Here is a 20,684-nt window from a genome sequence, read left to right as displayed (position 1 = left end):
ATGTAGCAAGTTCCTGATGGCTAGAATTCATCGTGTAAAAACGGTTTTGATCACATCCCCGCATCCACCAAATATCTTGTGCTCAAGTCTTTAAATCTGTGCCCCATGTTCTTGTTTTAACAGCTAATGGAGGTTTATATTTATCAACCTGTCATAATCCTGCACACCTCTTGTCAAATATGATTTGTTCCAGGAGAACAACTCCAGATTCCCCAGCCTAAACCTGTATCATCCCTCAACCCATTGTTGTAAATCTGAGCAGCTACGCTGATAGTGGCATACTGTTAGTCTGCAAGCTCCAGAGAGGTTCTAGAAATGTGAGGTATTGTAAGCAAGTATACTTTAAACTGGCTACTTGAATCCAAGATAGAATGAAGTTTGGAAGTCTGAAGGATAGATAATTAACATTTCTGCTTGCAAACGAAGCCCATGTGATTCATGTTACCATGGAGCCTTGGACTTTTGAGTGTGGAAGAATCCGCAGGAAGAAATTTTCGGATTAGGTTGTGGGCTTTCCACATGTATCACTTGAACCCTTACAAGCTTAGAAAAGTTAGCAAGAATCTAACAGAGAGCAGTGAGATAGATACAGCAAGTTTCTTTGCAAAATGTGGGTGAGAGCTCTAATGCTCTAATTAAAGAATGCTCTCATTAAAAACTCTAATACTGTAATTAAAGGAACCAAATTTGTGAGAGCTTAACCAAGACTGGAAGATTCACCTAGCTGGGTCAGAGAGAGGAAACTCTTAGGTAACCATCACTATGAAAGTCAGTTTGGTGCTGGGAGTCATCTACCTGAAAAACAACAATGCAAGCCCTGAAAAGTTGAGAACAGCTTTGGACAATGCAATATACACTTAAGGGACTGAATTATGTTTTGCTGGTGATTTTTGGTTCTTTTGAGTTTGAATTGGAAACATTTCTGTATCTTGTGTCCAGTATTGGGATGAATCTGTGCTATCACTTTCTGTTGATGTTCATAAAATTTCCTATGGTATGGAAACAGGCCATTCAGCCCAACAAGTCCATGTCAACTCTCCGAAGAGCATTACACCCAGACTCACCCCTATACCCTATCCTTGTAACTCTGCATCTCCCATGGCTAATCCACCTAACTTACACATCCCTGGACACCATGGGCAATTCAGCATGGCCAATCCACCTAACCAGCACATCTTTGGACTGTGGGAGGAAACAGGAGCACCCGGAGGAAACCCACGCAGACACGGGGAGAACGTGCAAACTCCACACAGACAGTCGCTCGAGGCTGGAATTGAACCCGGGTCCCTTGCACTGTGAGGCAGCAGTGCTAACCACTGACACACCGTTCCACCCCATGTTGATGGAGTAACCCTCCTTCCTAACTGTCTCTTCTGATCCATTGTTCAAGGATGTCTTGAGTACCGCTTTCTTCTCTTGCATTTTCAAACTCAATTTCTGATGGAGACTTACAGATCCTGGTTGAATTCTGACATCTCATCGAAACATAGACAGATTGGTGTTGGAAGGGATTGGGGGTCAGCAATGTGTTTCGGCTGTGGATTGACTTCTTGTCCAATTTGATATGGCTGAGTTAGATTTTTGTTAGACAAAAGCGTCATAGATCATGGGTGATGGGCTAGAAGGCAGAGTTGAGACCACAGTTGGATCAGCTTTAATGCTACTGAATGGCAGAGCAAACCTGACACACTGATTGGCCTTCCCCTGCCAGTAAGTCCTATGATTATTTCTTGATGTGTGGATGCATTTCACTGGTTAGCGTCGGCCTGTGGCCAGGGATGGTTTCTTCCCAGGAAGCAAGATACTTGGACTTATCATAACTAAGATCTACAGAAGTTTTATAACAAAAACAGCTTGCCTTTATATAACATAGAAAACAGACCTGGCCTGACTTGCTGGGTAATTAAACCAGTAGTTACCAACCCACATTTTTCTGAAGAATTCCTTAGATTGTGCTGTTAAAGAACCTGAACAGAGAGCACTTTTTCAGCATAGCAACCCTCTTGGGACTATGCAAAAATGGAACTCGCCTGTTTTTATTTTAAAAGATGTACATAGTGCTCGAAATAGTTTAAGAGGAATGTGTATTTTACTGAAAGAGACTCGCTGTGAGAACACAGTAACAGCAGCACAAGTTTGAGAAGCTCTGATTGCTTTTTGAGTATTTTTGATGGTTATTCAATAGATTGCTTTCTTTTTAACAGGGAGCACAGCTGACTGTGAAATAATTGTGTTTCCCAGTATAATAAAAATATTACTCTGATGCTTAAATTAGTCAAGACAGTGAGTGAGCTGCTGTAAGTGGAAAGACTTGCCTTGTTTTAGACAGTGCATTGAAGTAGGAGTTAGGAGGTTATGTTGTGGCTGTGCAGAACTTTGGTTAGGCCCCTTTTGGAATACTGCATTCAATTGTGGTCTCCCTGCTATAGGAAGGATGTTAAACTTGAAATGATACAGAAAAGATTTACAAGGATGTTGCCAGGGTTGGAGGGTTTGAGCTATAGGGAGAGGCTGAATAGGCTGGGGCTATTTTCCCTGGAGCTTCAGAGGCTGAGGGGTGACCTTATAGAGGTTTATAAAATCATGAGGGTATGAATAGAGTGAATAACTAAGGTCTTTTCCCTAGGGTAGAGAGTCCAAAACTAGAGGGTATAGGTTTAAGGTGAGAGGGGAAAGATTTAAAAGGGATCTAAGGAGGAACTTTTTCAAGCAGAAGGTGGTGTGTGTATGGAATGAGCTGCCAGTGGACGTGATAGAGGCTGGTACAATTACAACATTTAAAAGGCATCTTGATGGGTACACGAATAGAAAGGGTTTAGAGGGATATGGGCCAATTGCTAGCAAATGGGACTAGATTTACTTAGGATATTTGTTGGCATGTGCGAGTTGGGCCGAAGGGTCTGTTTCCATGCTGTACAACTCTGTAATCTATCTTTAAGTTTGAGTTAGCTGATTTCATCCAATGTGGTGGCAGGGAGATAACGTTTGAATACCAAACCAGGGTTCCTGCTCTGATTATACATTCTGTGATATGTATGGACCTCTGGTGAGGACTGAATTAGATGTGATTGTGCTATTTCCTGCGTTAAATATTTTGCAGAATCTCTCAATCACACTTGGCTACTTGAATCATTTGGACGGTACTCAGCCAGGAACTGATGGTTTGCAGTGTGGGTGGGAAAGTTTTGAAGTCAGTGATCGTATGCACTTACTAAGACTTGAAGCTTGTAACATTTTTTATGCAACCTGAAGGATTTATTGAATTTTGTTCTGTGCTCATCAAGATGAGAGATGTTAGAGCTACAGAGTTATGCCCTCTGGTCCTAGACTCTCCCACAAAGGGAAGCAACCATCCCGCAAAAACCCTGTCAAGATCTCTAAGAATCTCATACATTTCAGTAAGCCTCTCATTCTCCTATATTTCAATGGATCTAGGCACAATCTACTCAACCTCTCCTCATGAGACGGCCCTTGCCTATATGGTATCAGCCAAGTGAGCTTGCTGTGGACTGCCTCCAATGACAGTGTACCATTCCTTAGATAAGTGGCCCAAAAACTGTTTGTAGAATTCCAGCTGTGATCTGACTAGTGTCTCATAGTTTTAGCAAAATCTCCCTACTTTTGCACACCATTCCTTTTGAAGTAAGCACCGACATTCCATTTGCCTTCCCTATTACCCATTGTACTTGAACGCTAGCTTTTTGTGACTCATGGCTGAGAACTTTTAAATCCCTCTATTCTGTAGCTTTCTGCAGTCTTTCTCTGTTGAAATAATATTCAGTTCTCTATTCTTGCAATTGGAAAGCAAGCAGACTTTGTTATCAGATTGATAGTCAAAAGGAATCCAATTGGAAAGACTTGTTTCTCCCACAGCTCCAGCATTTTTGTAACCAGTGAATGAAGCCTGTACTCTTTTAATATCCCTATCATGTTATTTCCAGGGTTGGAGTCAGGAATGTTGTGGAATTTCAATTCCTAGAGACTCCTCAACAATGCAGGGTGCAAACAACCTTAAGTCTGTGTCTTTGAGCCTGAGTTGGCTGTCTCAGGGCAGGTGGAGCAGTGATGTAGCTCATTCTTCAAATGTTTCTGTAAACGTCTTCATGGGGGACTTGATTTTGACTGAAACTATTCCACAATGGAAGGCCAATTGTGAATGTGAGTAAATCTTCCTAACTTTTGTATTGAGACTTCATTGCCTTAATATTGTAGCTGCAAGGCTGCCCATTATGAAGCTGTTATCGGTTTTTAAATATTTATTTCTCACCAGGTTGTTGCTGATATGTAGGTAGTTATTTTGTTTGCAGCTTGTTGAAACCTTGGAGTCTAAGCTGGCATGAAAGTGGCATTTAAAGTATGAATGAAAGAGAGATTACTCGCGATTAATGCTTGCTCAACTTTTGTTTCCCAGCAGATGGACTCCCCTGCCTCCACACCAGCCCCTCCACCCCTTCATCTTCTGCCTCCAGTCAATAGTGGAGTTGCGTCCCCCGTGGAGCAGATCATGGTCCGGACCCGCTCAATTGCAGTCAATACCTGCGATGTTGGACTCGCAACAGAGCCTGAATGCCTAGGCCCCTGTGAGCCAGGGACAAGTGTCAATCTCGAAGGGATTGTCTGGCAGGAAACAGAAGATGGTAAGGAAATAACATATATGCATTTTCCTGGCATTTAGAGTTTTTGCTGCATTGAAAGAACCTATCATTTTTATTCTGAGGAAGTGCAGGCAAATGACATTAAGTCATGCCAATTTGGAAAACTGGTGCAGACATCATGGGCCAAATGGCCTTCCTCACCATAACAATTATCTGATTCTGTAATGACTGATCCTGGAACATATGACATATGAACAAGGAACAAGGAACATATGAACAAGGCCCTTTGATCCTACCAATAAGGTCAGGGCTGATATGATTTTAACCTTAACTCTACATTCCTGCATACTCCAGATAATTTTGGTAATCAAGGATCTATCAACCTCTGCCTTGAAAATAATTAAAGATTGCGCAGCCACTGCTTTTTGAAGAAGGGGAATTCCAAACACACCCAGTCCTTAGATTTTTTTTCCCCTCATCTGACTTAAATAGGCATACCCTTATTTTTTTAGCAATGACCAATAGTTGTAGCTTCTCCCACAAGAGGCTTTCCATATCCACACCGACCAGTCCTTTCAGGCTCTTGTGTGTTTCAAGTAAGTCACCTAGGACTCGTCTAAACTCTAGGAGACACAGGCCTAGCCTTTTTTCATAAGGAAGTTGGCTCATTCCAGGTATCAGTCTCCTAAACCTTCTCTCAACTGTTCTCAACATGTTAACATCATTTGGTAAGTACAGTACTGGGTACTGTAAATAATAATCCAGATATGGTCTCACCAATGCCCTGTATAACTGAAGCATAGCCTCCATACTTTTGCATTCATTTTCCCTCACAATAAAAGATGATATTCGATTAGCTTTCCTGATTACTTGCTGTGCCTGCATACAAACCAACTGCAATTTATGCACTAGAACACCCAGATCCCTGCATCTCAGAGCTTTAAAACCTTCTCACCATTTAGATAGTATGCTTCTTTTTTATCCCCTCTGCCAAAATTGACAATTTCGCACTTTCCTACATTATAATCCATTTGCTAGAACTTTGCCACTTACTTAACCTACCTGTATCTCTTTGTAGACTCCTTATCTCCTCTTCACCGCTCACTTTCCTACCTATCTTTGTTTCATCAGCAAATTTCCCTTCATCCAAATCATTTTTATAAATTATAAACTGTTGGGGCCCCAGAACTGACTTCTGTGGCACATCCTGCCGGCCTGAAGAAACCTCCTATTCCTACTCGCTGCTTCCTGTTAGCCAGAAATCTTGTATCTGTTCTAGTATGTTACCACTGGGCCATCGGTAGACTATTAATCTGGAGACCCAGGTAATGATCCGGGGATCTGGGTTTGAATCCTGCTGTGACAGATCATGGAATTTGAATTCAATTTTTAAAACAATGGAATTAAAAGTTTAATGATTACCATAGAACCATTATCAATTGTCAGGTAAAACCCATGTTGGAGAAGGAAACTGTCACCCTTACCTGGTTTGGCCTACACGTGACTCCAGTCCCAAACATTGAGGGTTGATTCTCAGCACCCACTGAGCAATTAGGAATGGGCAATGAATGCTGTCCTAGCCAGCAATGCCGACATCCTGTGAATTAATTTTTAAAAAAGTTTACCCCAACATGAGCTTTTATTTTCTGCAATAATCTTTGCTGTGGCACCTTATCAAATACATTCTGGAAATTGAAGTACAGTACATCTTTTGGTTTACTTCTACCTACTTCTTAAAAGAACTCCAATAAATTAGTAAAATCTTATTCCCCTTTGACAAACCCATCTTGGCTCTTCCTGAATACCTTGAACTTATCCAAGTGTGCTATTATAACATCTTTAATAATAGCATCTTACATTTTCCCTATGACAGATATTAAGCCAACTGGCCTGTAGGTTCCTGATTTCTGCCTCCTTTTTTTGAATAAGAGAGTTAGCTATTTCTAATCTAAAGGAATATTCCCTGAATCCAATGAGTTTAGGAAAATTTAAAACGAGCACATCAACTATCTCACTAACAACTTCTTAGGACAGGGGGATGAAATTGTCAATCTTGCAGTTCCAGTAATTTTCTCAGTACTGCTTCCCATGTAATAGTATTTTTTTTGGGTACCTCTGTCCCTTTCAATTCCTGATTTACAGCTATTTCTAGCATGTAGTGAAAACTGATGTAAAATATCATGCAATTGGTATGCCATCTCTTTACCTTCCATTACTAATCCCCAGCTCATTTTCAATAGGGCCCAGTACTTACTTTGTTAACTCTCTTTTCATTTTTAAATGTCTGAAGAAACTGTTCCTGTCTGAAGAAACTTTTCGTATCTGTTTTGATATTTTTGGTTAACTTTCCCTTATACTCTAACTTTTCTCTCCTTATTAATCTTTAATGCTTTGCTCCTTTTTACATTCTGTCCAGACTCCTGACCTGTCATCTATCTTCATGCAATTGTGTCTTTTGTTTGAGATCTATGACTTTTTTAGTTAATCTCAAAAGGCAAGTCTTCCATTAAAATTTTCCTTATCTATTAAACTGTATCTATTCTGTGCATTTTGGAATATCCCGTTGAATGTTTGCCATTGCGTTTCTATTACCCTTTTTTAAGTTTAAAATAGTCTTGGATCCACACTTCTCTCCCTTAAACTGTGTGTAAAATTCAATCATATTATGATCACCGTTACTCAGGGGTGCTTTCAGTGTAATGTCACCAATTAATCCTATATCATTGATCAAAACCAGGTCTAATATATCTTTTTCTGGTTGGTGCCGTAGAGTGTTGATCAAAGAAATTGTACCAAAAACATTCAATGAATTCCTCATCTAGACTACTTTTCCCCATCTGATTTTCCAATCGATATGTATGTTAAAATCTTCTATAATTGCTGTCATCTTCTGACAAGTTCCCATTATTTCTTCCTGTCCCATCACATGGTTATTGTTCGCATACCTATACACAACTCCCACAAGTGACCTCCTGTCTTTGTCATTTGTCATCTCTGCTCAGACTGCATCTATATCCTGGTTTCCTGAATATAGGTCAACCCTCTCTATTGTGCAAAAAATTATCTTTAATTAAAAGAGCTACTCCTACCCTTTCCTAGCTTCCCTCTTAAAAGTCTCAGACCCTTAAATATTCAGGTCCCAAACTAGGTCATCCTGCAGACATGTCTTAGTAGTGACCACTTAGATTGTACTTATTTATCTCAATTTCCGCTACCAGTTCATCTGTTTTGTTTGGAATAATACATGCGTTCAAGTGATGGTCTGGTGGGGACCACAGCCAAGCAGATTGTGGCTTGCAAATATTTTAAGAAAAATATTTGGAAGTTAACGGTATTGCATCGTTGAAAATTTAGCAGCTTGATATCCAAGCTTGTCTGATCAATATTAAATTGCAGATCCATACACTGCACCCTTTTGGTTGTTATATTTTGGACGTTGCCCATTATTAGAATGGTCATTTGGAATATGGTCTTCAAAAAGCCAGACTATAATGTTTTGGATTTCATAAAATCAGGTAAACTCCTATTTGTATTTCTTGTTCTAAGTCCTTTACCTAAAGATTTTGACATAACCTTCAGTTGAAAAGCAACATAGTTGGGCCATGTTTATAATGTATGTCCTCAACAATGTACATGTAGATATTTTCTAATCGACCTGTTCAGACATGTTATTACACACCTCTGGAGAAGGTGGGACTTGAACCCAGGTTTCCTGGCTCTCCCACTACCACTGTGCCACAAAAAGCGCATGCACATTTTGTAAAGTGAGAAGTTGCAGGAGCACATGAGGGTTGTGCATGTATAAGATATAGGCAGTATTAGTGTGTAGCATTGCAGGCATGTTGTTCAGGTGGAGCTTGAACCTTTCCTTACCAGTTGGTGCAAAGGATAAGCTTTAGTGCAAACCACCTGATGAAAGTAAAAGTTAAAACCTATAGTAGTCAGTGTGTTATTTTTGAATGACGAAGAAAGAGCTTGCAGTCTTTTTTTATAGCCATATAAGTACTTTGTTGAAATGTAGTTACTGTTATGTGGAAAACATGTGTGAAGGAAGATCCCACTAAAAATAAAGTGATAAGAGTTCCAATGAAAGACCATCGTCCTCAAACATTAACTCTGGTTCCTTTGCAGATGTTGCTTGACCTGCTGAGTACTTACAGCAATTTTAGTTTCTATAATCTGTTTTTGTGATGTTAGTTCAGGAAACATATTTTTATGTATCCTTGTACACTCATGACTGTGTGGCCAAGTTCCACCCAACTCCATTTGCAAGTTTGCTGATGACACCACTGTTGTAGGCTAGATCTCCAATAATGACGAGATAGAATACAAGAAAGAGATAGAGTGCTTAGACAACAATCTCCATCAATGTCAGCAAAATGAAGGACTGGTCATTGACTTCAGGAAGCAGAGTGGAGGACATGCCCCTGTCTATATCAATGGTGCTGAGGTGGAGATGGTTGAGAGCTTCAAGTTTCTAGGAGTGACAATCTGTCCTGGTGCACCCATGTCGACGCATGGTCAAGAAATCACAACGTCTCTGCTTCCTCAGGAGGCTAAGGAAATTCGGCATGTCCACAAAGACTTAACAGTTTTTATAGATAGATCATAGAAAGCATCTTATCTGGGTGCATCACAGCATGATATGGCATCTGCTCTTCCCAAGACTGCAAGAAACTACAGAGAGTCATGAACACAGCTCAGTCCATCACACAAACCAGCCTTCCATCCATTTACTCCATCTATATATCCCGCTGCCTTGGGAAAGCAACCAATGTAATGAAAGACACCTCTCACGCCGTTATACTCTCTTCCACCCTCTTCCGTTGGGCAGGGCCCTTTTAAGTCTTTCTTCTCTCAACTTAAGCACATGCCCTCCAGTTCTGGACTCCCCTGCCTTTGGGAAAAGACCTCGGCTATTCACCTTATTTCTGCCCCTCAGCCTCCTAAACTCCAAGGAAAATGTCCCAGCCTAAACAGCCTGTTTTTATAACTTCCAGTCTCGGTAACACTATTCTACATCCTTTTTGCGCCCTTTCCAGTTTAATAGCATCCTTCGTATAGCAGATCGACCAGAATTGTACACAACGTTCCAAATGTGGCTTCACCAATGTCTTGTACAGCTGTAACATGACGTCCCCACTCCTGTACCCACTGCTCTGACCAATGAAGGCAAGCGTGCCAAATGCCTTCTTCAACACCCCATCTACCTGTGACGTCACTTTCAAGGAGCTGTGAACCTGCACCCCTAGGCCTGTCTGTTCGACAACACACTCCAGGGCCCTACCATTAACATGTAAGTACTGCCGTGGTTTGTCTTAGCGAAATGCAATGCTTCTCATTTATCTGAATTAAACTCAATCTGCCGTTCCTCAGCCCACTAGTCCAGTTGACAAAGATGCCGTTGTCCCATTGTAAAGGTGTTGAAAGTCAAAGATGGTATTGTGTCCAGTGCGTATTTTCTTCAACTAAATGTGGTTCTCAAAAAGAGATGTTGCAGAGCAGTGGAATTGCTTCTGTTATTGAAAGTTGTTTGATTGTTTAATGCAATGGTGAGGTGCAGGCTCATGCTGGCTGAGTTGCTGTTCTAAGTTGTTCTGTTGTGATAGATTGATGAGTGGCTGTTATATCCTCCTTATGGATAATGGGAAATTTTATTTTATTTTAATAGCACATATTAATGCACTGGTTTGGCCTCAGCTGGAGTATTGATTCCACTTTATGCAGAATATGAAGGCATTAGACGAGGTGCAGAAAATGTGAAGGCATTATATGGGCTGCAGCAGAGAACGGTTCCAGTTATGAGGGACTTCACTTATGAAAGTAGTTGCAAAGTTGGACTGTTTGCCTTGCAGAGGAGAACATTGAGAGGAAATTTAATGGAGGTATTTAAAATCTTGAGGGTCTGGACAGAGTAGACAGACAGAAACAATTCCAGTGGTGAAAGGATTGGGAATAAGAGTGCACAGATGTAAGGGAATTGCCAAAAGAAATAACGGGAGCATTAAGAAACTCATCTTACTCGATGAATGATTTGAGTTTGGAATGCAAAAATTCTAATCAAGGCCTCACACCTAACATGCATTGTCTGACCTAACATGTCACCTCTTCTTTACACTGATAAAACCTTTAGTGCTCTCAGGACAGTAACTTCAAAGGAATTTAGGGATTTACAAATACATTTTAATAAATTAAAACCTTCTAACTGATTAAAGATTTAACAGCATCGTAGGTTTGTTTAATACACCCTCATCAGTGGTGTGACCCTTTGATCTTTTACTTATAAATTCTGTGCCTGATACTTCCTCTGTCACTAACACCTGGAGAAGGAGTGAGGCTCCGAAAGCTTGTGTTTCCAAATAAACCTGTTGGACTATAACCTGGTGACGTATGATTTCTGACCTTAATGGACGTTCCAGTTGTTACTTGACTGTTATGTAGCAAGAAGGAAGACATTAGGGTTTTGGATTTGTGACTCATGGAGATTGGTCCTAATCTGATTTGGTCCCTAATGAAGTTGAGCTTCCCTGGGTCTTGGTTAGGCTTCATTTGCTGTAGTGGGTCAGTTCTGGACTGGGAACGATGTGCAGGACGTTGGATGTGATTTTTCAGTGTGGTATCAGGAAGTTCAGAAGTTCATGTGGGGATTTTAAAGAAACTCAAAGTGCTTCTGTTAAGGCAGCAAAAGTTAAGGGCAGATAGAATTAGAAGTATTCAAAATATGAGCTGTTCCAATAGAGCAACTCGATAGAAGGTGCTGCCACTGGCAGAAGGGTTGGTAACCAGAGAACACTGATTTGAGATAATTGACAAACGAACCAGACTGAAAGTACTTCGTCAATTTCACCTCCAATTTCCACCCTGCCCTCACATTTACCTGGTCTATCTCTGACTCCTCCCTTCTATGTTCCCTTCCTCGACATTTCTGTTTCCATTTCTGGGGATAGATTGGCCACTAATATCCATTACAAACCCACTAACTCCCACAGCTACCTGGACTATACATCCTCACACCCCACTTCCTGTAAAGACTCCATCCCGTTCTCTCAGTTCCTCCGTCTGCGTCGCATGTGTTCAGATGAGGCCAACTTCAACAAGGGAGCCTCCGAAATGTCCACCTTCTTCCTCAACCGAGGATTCCCCAGCTCTGTTGTCGACAGGGCCCTCAACCAGGTCCGACCCATCTCCCGCACTTCCACCCTCACCCCTTCTGTACCCTCCCGCAACAGCGATAGGCTTCCCCTTATCCTCACCTACCATCCCACCAGCTCCACATCCAGAAGATCATCAGACGCCATTTCCACCACCTCCAGCGAGATGCCACCACCAGACACATATTCCCCTCCCCTCCTTTGTCTGCCTTCTGCAGGGACCGTTCCCTCCGGAACACCCTGGTCCACACTTCCTTCACCCGCAACACCTCCCCACAGCCCTACGGCACCTTCCCCCGTAACCGGGGAAGGTGCAACACCTGCCCATTTACCTCCTCTCTCCCCAGTATCCAAGGGCCCAAACATACCTTCCAGGTGAAGCAACACTTCACCTGCACTTCCCAGAATCTAGTCTACTGCATTCGCTGCTCACAACGTGGTCTCCTCTACATTGGGGAAACGAAGCGTAGACATCTACGTTCTGTTCGCAAAAAAGACCTGGAACTACCTGTTGCCTGCACTTCAACACACCACCCTGTTCCCTGGCCAACATGTCTGTCTCTGGCTTGCTACAGTGTTCCAGCGAAGCCCAATGCAAGCTTGAGGAACAACTCCTCATTTTCCGCTTGGAGACCCTACAGCCCTCCGGACTCAATATTGAGTTCAATAATTTTAGGGCCTAAGCTCTCCCATGTCCCAGCCCCCTACCCCACATACCAGGCCTTGTTACCACATAGTGTGCCATTACACACCCCCTGTTGTTAGTCACTAACAGTCCCCATTAACAACTATTTACCCTCCCAGCCTGATCGTTAGCAACTCCTTTGTCTGTCCAACTGTCTTTCTCTCTCTTTGGGCTCTATCCTATCGTTTACTCCCTACCCCACCCACCTCCCTATTTTCTGCATATAAACGTTTTCCCAGCCATTATCAGTTTCTGAGGAAGGGTCGCCGGACCCAAAACGTTAACTCTGTTTTCGCCTTCACAGATGCTGCCAGACCTGCTGAGCTTCTCCAGCAACTTTGTTTTTGTTGCAGGGTGAAAATAAGTGTTTTTTCTTTTATTGCAGCAAATTATGATCTGGAATTCACTGTGTGAGAGAGCAGTGGAATTAGATTGATTTATAACTTTCAAAACAGGATTGGGCATATACTGGAGAGGAAGACTTACCAGAGCAATGGGAAATGAGGGGAGTTGCTCTTTCTGAGTAGTGGCAGGGACTCCATTGCATGAACGGGCACCTATTCACAGTGGAGGAAGATTTGATGAGGAGGATAATATTCTAATGTAAGAATGGATACAAACTAAGCCTCGTTTGTGTTTTTAAGAGGAACTTTAGTGACTGTAAACCTGGACAGGAATGTGGCCTCTTGCCACATTGTGACTGGGGAATATGGAGTAGACTGGACAGAAAAGGAAGATTGCATTGTACCTCTGCTTGGTTTGAATGTTGTTCAACTTCATTGCACTTATTATTACAGACCTGATTTGTTTATGAAACTGGATAGTTTCCCCATGAGATTGCATAAAGAGTGGCAGAGTTTTGGGAGGGAGATAATGGAGATTAATGAGTGGTCCGAGGCTGGAATTGTTTTGATTTTCACAGTGGTAATTTCCATTTGATCGCAGCATTTGGAATGCAGTACTCTGATTGGCCAGACTCAGCAGGTTTAGACTTGTTCCAGGATTTCCTTGTAAAATGCCTTTAAATGGTAATAGGCCAGTCCCTCAATTCAGAGCTATTTGAAGCTCTGAGCTGCAGAGATTTTAGACAGCTGTGTCTGGTGAAACTGGGACCGCTTTTCCTAGAACAATGAAGCCAAAGGAGAGATCTGATTTTTAAAATTGCTGAATTAATAAGGGGTTGTGATCAAATATATTAGCGGCGTGGGGGGAAAATCTCGTCTTGCTTATTGAATTGGCAGTCAGGTACTATCGTTTTCAGTTGTCAAAAGAACAAAGCAAAGGGTTGAGTGTGAACAGTTTATAAATAAGGCTGTGGGAACATGGATTGTCCAAGCAACAATTACAGAGGCAAAAGCCTTAAACATGTCTAAAGGGAAGTCTTTGAACAATGTTTGAATGCTTAAACAGGAAACATTTACAAATGTCAGTGTAAAGGGCAAGGGAATGGGACTAAATGGATAGCACTTTCAGGGAGCTCGCATTGGTATGATCGACCAAAGGGCCTCCCTGCTTCTGTAAACATTTCTATTTCTAGTCTGTGAAACAAGGCAAAAAACAGCCTGCTTACGACTCACTTGGTTGACATAGTGAGGAGAATGGAGGGGCTGAGAGCCAATATTTTGAGGTGAATGGTGCTGATGGCTTTAGGGAGTGTGGCTTTGCTATGATCTACTGCTCTAGGTTTGAAACTCCCTATGACCCGTTCCTTTACTGTGAAGCAATGCGTTGATGGATTGTTTTTCTGACACCTTGATAACATCAAGTTTAACTTGTTCCCTGGCAGAGCTTCGACAACTGAAGTTTTACCCATTAAGCTACCTTGGATTTCTTTTGCTGTTGCAAACATTAACACAGGTTTGCCAACTTGTAAAACCTCCCATACACAAGATATCCTTCAGCACTTGGAAAAGAATAGCATGTGCATTCTAGAAAGGGTGAGAAACGTACATGCGTACCTCCTTTTGCTCCCTGCACACAAACATTTACATGCACAAACCTATATCAAAATGCATACCCACTCAAACCATAAAAATAACACATACACATTCTGGAAATCCACCTGTTAACTTCGTTCACTCACTCACTCTCTGTTGCAATCATTCTCAGCACCTACTATGCATACACTTTCAAATCAACTCCTCAGCTTCATTGCAGTGGCCTAGCCATGCACCCAGCTGCACACGTGGCTATGCTCACCAGCCTCCCCACGCCCTATGGCTGTGAGGGGTGTGGACATGGATGTTACTGTGTGGAAGATCTGAGTTTTGCCTTTAGCAGTGAAGGAGCTAAAGGGGTGGATGTGATACTTTGTGCAGATGAATGCTGATTTACAGTATGTCATTCTCTGATCTCACACAGTAGCGCAACGATCTCCATCAAAGAATCTGTTCCTTTCACCTGTGAGCATCTGTCATTAAGCGGGGGTCTCATGGCAACGTCACTGGAGTCACATTAAACCTAATGTTCTGGGGACATGGGTTCAGATCCCACCATGGCAGGTGGTGAATTCCAATTCAGATCTAGAAATGAAAGCTACTCTTCAGTAATGGTGACCATGAAAAGACCATCGATTGTGGTAAACACCCATCCGGTTTATCAGTCTCCTTTAGAGAGGGAAATCTGCCATCCTTACCCACCCTGGTCTGTTTGTGACTTCAGATCCATTGTGGTGACACTTGGCTGACCTCTGACCTCTGAACTCAGAACCCAGTTCTGGGGCATTTGATGGACTGGTCAGCGATGCCACATCGTATGAACAAAACACAAAAAATCAACAGTGGTTTGATAGCTTTATCTTTTGACTATAGTTAGTAATGTCACCTAAAAATCTCTTTGCTTTTAACGATTTACACTGATCTAGCCAGTACTAACAGTAAGCCTCAGGATTTAATAGATTTTTCTTCTGATAACATTTATTATGGAGAAGAACAAGGATTGCGTTAGTTTTTGGTTATCCATTGAAATTGAACCCGCTCTAAACTTGGCTAAGGTTGCATCTTGCTGGCATTATAGATATTTTCCAATTGTCTTGTTACAGTGCCATGACTGGATAATTGAGCGGAATGCTGGCTGAAACAGTTCTTTGCTAACCTCATGGGGTTTCCTGAAATTGGTATTAATTAAATCTACAGTGAATTTCCATCCCTTGTTGGGCCTGCTGCTAAGTAGAAGTTTGCCAAAGGGTGGGAGTGGGGATTATGCCTAACAACATAGAAAATCGAGAGAGGTAAACAGCTGTACTTGGGGCCCAAAGATTTGTTTCAGACTTTCCAAAGATTTTATAGGGGAAATTAAGTGGCTGAAGCTCAAGGGTAGCAGGAATATGGGACCTCTTGTTTGATGGAAGTTGAATAAAGGCTGTGTAACCTTTGAAGTGGGTGTAAACATTGTTTTGTTTGGTCTCCAAGGCATCGTCTCCATGGGAGCCTGGCAGAAAGTGATGGGCAACCAAGTTTAAGGAAGTGATACTGTTGTGACTGCCAGTGCCATTCAGACAATGCAGGTTGACTGCATACATTCTTGGAGCAGAAGGCACAGAATTTCACCTTGCTTCTCCACTGATCCCACAGGCTGCAGCAGCATTTGTTTTCAGTCTTTGTTGGATTGGTGTACTGCACACAGGACTGGTGATAGCTGTGTGCAGGTTGACTCTGCTCCCTCCAGAACTTACTGGCATGATGTTTTTCGTCTTGTGTAATGTAAACTGTGAAAAACAGGAATTGGAGCATTTCAAACCCAATCCCTAACACTGACTGGAATTTTGCTTGCTGACTGCCTGGGGCCTTTGACTTAGATGAATGTTACTCCCTAATCTCCAGTGAAGGCTTGCACTGTAAGAGCACATTTTCCAAACTCCCCCGAGTCTTGTCTTTTCGCCTTTCCGTTCTGCTGAAGCCTTCTAAAGACTTCAGTTGGAACTGGTTTTCCAGGGAGTTGGGAGGATATATTTAAATTCAATTTAAATTCTATCAAATTGTATCACTAGGCAGGAAAAAAAAACAGTAAGTGCTTCATTAAAAATATCTGCAAAAAAAATTAGAACCCATGTTAAAATTGAAAACTGCCAAACTCAGTGCACCCATTGCTGCGCTATGATCAAACCTTCAATCTGAAGAGGGAAGAAGCATGTCACCTTTTAAGTTTTGTTTTCCCTGTGGGGAAGTGAAATTAATGCACAGAGCTTGAATGGCAGGGAGCCCTGAAGCCAGCATTAGTGTTAGTGATGTGAGCACCCATATAGAGATAAGATTACTGCATTGACAGCATCCTCCAAATGGCACTCAAGCTTTTGGAAAACTTTAGTCATCCATTTGAGCCTGTGTTTTTCCAATTGCAGTGTGTGATGCAAATCCATGTGGTAATACTAACCTCAAAAGCCCTGGAATGGTTCAGACCAAGTAGAGGCTTTTTGCAAGAATTTCATTTGTGCAAGTTGGACATGGTGAGATTTAAGCAGCTGGATTTGTTTATGGCTGTCTGCAGTATTCAGCTTTTAAACTGCTTCAATTATGAACCAGGCCACCTCTGTTGTAATTGGGATTTGCTTAGCACTTTATCCTTTAAGTCTGGCCTCAGTAACTTACACTGTTTTAAGTGGGAAAATTATAAATAAAGGACGCAGCTCCACTTCCCTTCCCTCCACCTCCCTTCCCTCCACCTATACCCCAAACAGTTTAACACACAGCACCATCAAGACTCTCTGGGGTGATGCCAGGCAGTTTGCACTCCCAAACCATCCTCCTTCAAGCCTAATGTGAGCTACATTGTACACTATTAGCATGAGGAGCTGAATTGTGCAATATGGGAAATGAGAATTCTTTAATGTGGCAGTCATGGCTATCCATTTGCGGCCTTCTGACAGCACTCAAAAACAGCATTGCAGACAAATCCCAGAACACTCCGATCCCTTTCTGTCAGCTTGTGGTCTTTGTATATTGTGTGTTCAATATAAACTGCTGGACTATATTGTTCATCGGGTGCTCCAGGCATTATCCCGCTAGCTTCAAAGACGAAATCTAAGACCTTGTTTATTCACTTCCAACTCTGCTCTGTGACACAAATGGTTCAACAGCCACAAATATGGTCCTACTTTTGTTGGTAACTGTGTTGATACCCTCTTTTTATTGGATTCAACTTAATTTTCATAACTTATGGAAAAATAAAATATAATTCCTGTTTATGTTCTAGATACAAGATTCTTCATATTTTCCCCCGCTCACGTCTATAGTTTGTTTCTCATGCTCAGCATTTAGAAGTATTGTTCTGACACCACCTCCAGTAACAGCTCCCCTCCTGTCTGCACTGACCCCTGTAACAGCTCCCCTCCTGTCTGTACTGACCCCTGTAACAGCTACTCTCCTGTCTGTACTGACCCCTGTAACAGCTCCCCTCCTGTCTATACTGACCCCGTAACAGCTCCCCTCCTGTCTGTACTGACCCCGTAACAGCTCCCCTCCTGTCTGTACTGACCCCTGTAACAGCTCCCCTCCTGTATGTACTGACCCCTGTAACAGCTTCCCTCCTGTCTGTACTGACCCCTGTAACAGCTTCCCTCCTGTCTGTACTGACCCCTGTAACAGCTATTCTCTGCACTGTGCACTCAGCCTCCTGCAGTAATGGTGACTTTCCATTCCGCCATTATTAGTTGCTCTTGTTCTGTGGTGCCTTAGGAAACATCCACCGCCTACTCTGCACTGCTACCAGAAACAGCCCGTCTGCCCTGCACTCATGTCAGTAACCGTTACCCCATTACACATTGCCCTATTTTTATCACCCAAGGAAGTTTTCAACTAGGGAGCTATCATAAATACTAGTACAGGTTAATGATATGGATTTCAAGGCCGAACAGTGCCATGAGTTTGAAATGATTTTTAGTCTTTTGGTGCTATGAACCAATTGTGAGTTGCTAACTCGTAAGTTCCTCACCATTTTCTTATCCTCAGTGCTGGGTTTGCACTGTTGTGATCCAGCATTGAGCAAATTAACATTTAACCTTGTGACTAGTTGACTAAACCTTTTTCTGTGATGTTACAAACTGACAGATAGCCAGCTGTGTTTCAGTAATCTCCTGACTACCACAGCAAACAGCAGCCACCAAGCTGTTGAAAAACTTTAAAGTAGATAAGTCCCCAGGGCCTGATGGGATCTGTCCCAGGATATCGACAGAGGCAAGGGAGGAGATTGCTGAGACTTTGACAGAGATCTTTGTATCCTCTTTAGCTTCAGGTGAGGTCCCAGAAGACTGGGGAGCCACCAATTTTGATGCTTTGTTTAAGAAGGGCAACAGGGATAATCCAGGAAATTATGAAGTTGTGAGCCATCCAGCATTTGTCGGAAAATTATTGGAGAAGATTCTTGGTGACAGGATTTACTTGCTTTTGGATAATAATGGACTTATTAAGATAGTCTGCATGGCTTTGTGTCAGAGAGGTCTTGTCTCTCAAATTTGATTAAGGTTTTTGAGGAAGTGATGAAGATGATTGAGGGTAGAGAAATGTATGTTGCCTAATGGACTTCAGTAAAGAATTTGACAAGGTCCCTCATGGTAGGCTGGTCCAGAAGATTATGTCACATCCTATCCACAGTGAGTTGGATACAAAATTGGACATTGTCTTAGAGATGTAGGGTAGTTGTGGAGGTCTGTGTTCAGTGGTGTTATGTAAGGATCAGTTCTGGGACCTCCATTATTTGAAGTGTATATAAATGATATGGATAACGAGGAACGTCATCAAAGGATACAGATCGATTGGAAAGTTGGAGGGAAAGAAATGGCAGATGGAGTGTCATCTGGGAAGTGTGAGGTAATGCATTTTGTGAGATCAGATACAAGAGGAAAGTCAACAGTAACTGGCAGGATCCTTAGGAGCATTGATATACAGAGGAATCTTGGCGTACAAGCCCATAGTTCCCTGAAAGTGGTAACACAGGTGGGTAAGGTGATAACGAAGGCGAACAGCATGCTTGCCTTCATCAATCAAGGCATTGAGTATAAAAGTTGGCAAGTCATGTTGCAGCTATATAAAACTTTAGTTAGGCCACATTTTGAGTATTGTGTGCAGTGCTGGTTGCCAGACTATAAGGAAGGATGTGGAGGCTTTGAAGAGGTTCACCACGAGGTTGGCTGGATTGGAGTATAATAGCTATAAGGAGAGTTTGGACAAATGTGGATTGTGTTCACTAGTGTTGGAGGCTGAGGGGTGACCTGATAGAAGTGTATGAAAGTATGACGCATGGATAGGGTAGTTGGTGTCTTTTTCCCTGAGGTGGAAATGTCAAATACTAGCAGGCACAAGTTGAAGGTGAGATTGAAAGGAGATGTGTGAGGCAAGTTTTTGTTTACACAGAGGGTGGTAAGTGCCTGGAACACATTGCCAGGGGTTGTGGTAGAAGCAGAGATAATAGCAACGTTTAAGAGGTATTTAGACAGACACGTGAACAGGCAGGGAACAGAGGGATACGGACCATGTGCAGGCAGGCGGGATTAATTTAGAATGACATGATGGTTGGCACAGGCCCAGTGGGCCAAAGGACCTGTATTGGTCCATATTCTAAACCCAAACTTTCTCGAGTGACAGTCTCACTCACACTTGCTGAATCTGCTGTCTTGATTGCATTGGTGTGCCTGCCTGCCTTTGATGAGTTGCTCCCCCTTTGTGGTCTTGATAGTTATCTCACGTACAGTGAAGAGAGGCAGAGATTTGAAGATACACTAGTAGCTGTTCGTGCTGTGGGAAACAAGCCTGCTCAGTTGAGAGGTGGGGAGTGCAGCACCTTGTCAGGTTCGTAGCTTTGGTAACTTGCTGTCCTTTTCAAAAAAGTGTATCATTTTGATGTTCTTGCCTGACCAGGATGTGGTTTTGTGAGTCCTGCATGTGTGTGATATTTTCAGTTGTGGCCTGTCCTTTCCCATCTAGTTAACCTCCTCCAGCGCAACAAGCCCCAAAGAATTCTGCTACAGTTCTGGTTCTCTGATGGATGCTGACTTCCTTCGCTTTGCTTTGTGTGACTGTGCTTCAGTTATGCAGAGGTCAAGCTCTGGAATCCCCTTCCTAAATCTCTCAGCCTTTCCTCCTTTGAAGCGTTTGGTGATCTAACCTAATATCTCATAATGTGACTCTGTTAAATTTTGTCTGATTATGATTCTATGAAGTATCTTGAGATGTTTGACCATTTATCTGTGCCAAGTAAATGAACATTGTTATTTTTGTCCCAATGTATGAGTGACAAATTTGTGATAATAGTGGATCTGTG

General features: G+C 42.3%; 1 protein-coding gene across 2 annotated transcripts in view; it reads left to right on the top strand.

Moving 5' to 3' along the window:
• The first annotated feature begins 4,411 nt into the window (after positions 1-4,411).
• Positions 4,412-20,684, top strand: part of znf609b (zinc finger protein 609b) — a 98,782-nt gene continuing 82,509 nt past the window's right edge. For both annotated transcript variants that reach the window (XM_020534299.2, XM_020534300.2), the window contains exon 1: positions 4,412-4,637. In XM_020534299.2, coding sequence (XP_020389888.1) covers positions 4,415-4,637 — 223 coding nt within the window. In that variant the 5' untranslated portion in view covers positions 4,412-4,414. The remainder of the gene's footprint in view (positions 4,638-20,684) is intronic.

Source organism: Rhincodon typus, chromosome 36 (assembly GCF_021869965.1).
Source record: "Rhincodon typus isolate 14 chromosome 36, sRhiTyp1.1, whole genome shotgun sequence".
In the NCBI taxonomy this organism is placed as follows: Eukaryota; Metazoa; Chordata; class Chondrichthyes; order Orectolobiformes; family Rhincodontidae; genus Rhincodon; species Rhincodon typus.
The sequence above is the reverse complement of the archived record's forward strand: the minus strand, read 5'-3'. Positions and strand labels throughout refer to the sequence as shown.